Raw genomic sequence first — 1,760 nt, 5'->3', positions numbered from 1 at the left:
TCTGCAAGTTCATCTACGCCAAGGATCGCACCGACCGTATCCGTACCTGTGCTATCCTCTGCCACATATATCACCATGCTCTGCACTCACGCTGGTACCAGGCACGTGACCTGATGCTGATGAGTCACCTGCAGGACAACATCCAACACGCTGACCCACCTGTACAGGTAAGCACTCGTAATCATTATTTCTTCATATGAACGTGTTCTGACTCTAACTATTAGTTGTATATACAGATCGCCTGTTTTAACCGTTTTCCCCTCCTCCTACCAGATCCTGTACAACAGAACAATGGTCCAACTTGGCATTTGTGCATTTAGGCAGGGCATGATTAAAGATGCCCACAATGCACTGCTGGACATTCAGTCCTCTGGCCGTGCCAAGGAGCTGCTGGGTCAAGGTCTGCTCATGAGGAACATGCAGGAGAGGAATGCAGAGCAGGAGAAGATTGAAAAGCGAAGACAAGTAAGTGCTGTCTGACCAGAGCAGTTAACTCTAACTAACATGTTGGTCTCTCTGTCAGTGTTGACCTGCTTGTAACCTGGATTTACTCTGTGAGTGAGTGAATTTTTGGGCCCCTCTCTCACAGCTGCAGGACAGATTTCCAGAAGATTTCATACAATTGTTCATGTGCACTTGGTGACTAGTTACTTTTTTGTTTTTTCCCTAATAATAATAATTTTGACCTCACATTAATGTGCCAACTATTCCATGGTGTCTCCAGCTGCCTGTGTCCACAATAGTGTGAAATCAAGGCTGTAATGAAACGACAAATGTTTGGGTCTTTATTTTTAAAACACTGATGTGTCAGACATCCATTAGATGATACACACATGCATCGTGACGTTTATCCTCCCTAATAGGTGCCGTTCCACATGCACATCAACCTGGAGCTGCTGGAGTGTGTGTACCTGGTGTCAGCCATGCTGCTGGAAATACCCTACATGGCCGCCCATGAGTTTGATGCCCGCCGCCGGATGATCAGCAAGCAGTTCCACCACCAGCTCAGGGTCGGGGAGAGACAGCCCCTGCTAGGTACGAAACGCATCACGAGAGCTCGTTGCAGCAGGAAGTTTCATCCACAGAGGATAACCACAGCTTTATTTGTCCTCCAGGACCCCCAGAGAGCATGAGGGAGCACGTGGTGGCAGCCAGCAAAGCCATGAAGATGGGAGACTGGCGTACCTGCCACTCTTTCATCATCAATGAGAAGATGAACAGTAAGGTTTGGGACCTGTTCCCTGAGGTCCAGAGAGTACGCGAGATGCTCGTCAGGTTAGCATACACTGCCCCTGTTCATCACTTGGTTCATTCACCAGTGTGATAATCCCACTTAGACGTCCTTATGTTTTGTTTTTTTAATAGGAAAATCCAAGAAGAGTCACTGAGGACCTATCTGTTCACCTACAGCAGTGTATACGACTCCATCAGGTGAGCACAGATGTATTAGTTTCATCAGTCTTTACTAAACCACAGATTTCTGTAGACCACTGCAGCTTCCCCACAGACCAAAGATGATCGGTCACTGTTCTGCCAAACCTTAATTTTACTACGCTTGTCTGTCCTTCAGCATGGCTACGCTGTCTGAGATGTTTGAATTGGAGATGCCCACAGTCCACAGCATAATCAGCAAGATGATCATCAACGAGGAGCTGATGGTAGGACTCGACGTTTCTGTTCTGTGGACTGAAAATATAGACACAGCAGTCTCATGGGGGCTTTTATATTTGAGAGTGTTTATATTTGTGATTACTTTTTAT

The 1,760-nt window shown here is 46.6% G+C and overlaps 1 protein-coding gene across 1 annotated transcript; it reads left to right on the top strand.

Annotated features, from left to right (window-relative positions):
- Positions 1–5: 5 nt before the first annotated feature.
- Positions 6–1,676, top strand: LOC102194539 (eukaryotic translation initiation factor 3 subunit C-like; the record flags this gene model as incomplete). Its single annotated transcript, XM_005755897.1, has 6 exons — positions 6–167; positions 274–465; positions 864–1,035; positions 1,116–1,275; positions 1,366–1,431; positions 1,571–1,676. Coding segments are annotated over 6 exons (858 nt in total), but the record flags the coding sequence as incomplete, so codon positions are not given.
- Positions 1,677–1,760: the final 84 nt, after the last annotated feature.

This window comes from Pundamilia nyererei, unplaced genomic scaffold (assembly GCF_000239375.1).
Source record: "Pundamilia nyererei isolate P.nyererei 1_Seehausen unplaced genomic scaffold, PunNye1.0 scaffold04507, whole genome shotgun sequence".
NCBI lineage: Eukaryota > Metazoa > Chordata > Actinopteri > Cichliformes > Cichlidae > Pundamilia > Pundamilia nyererei.
The sequence above is the reverse complement of the archived record's forward strand: the minus strand, read 5'-3'. Positions and strand labels throughout refer to the sequence as shown.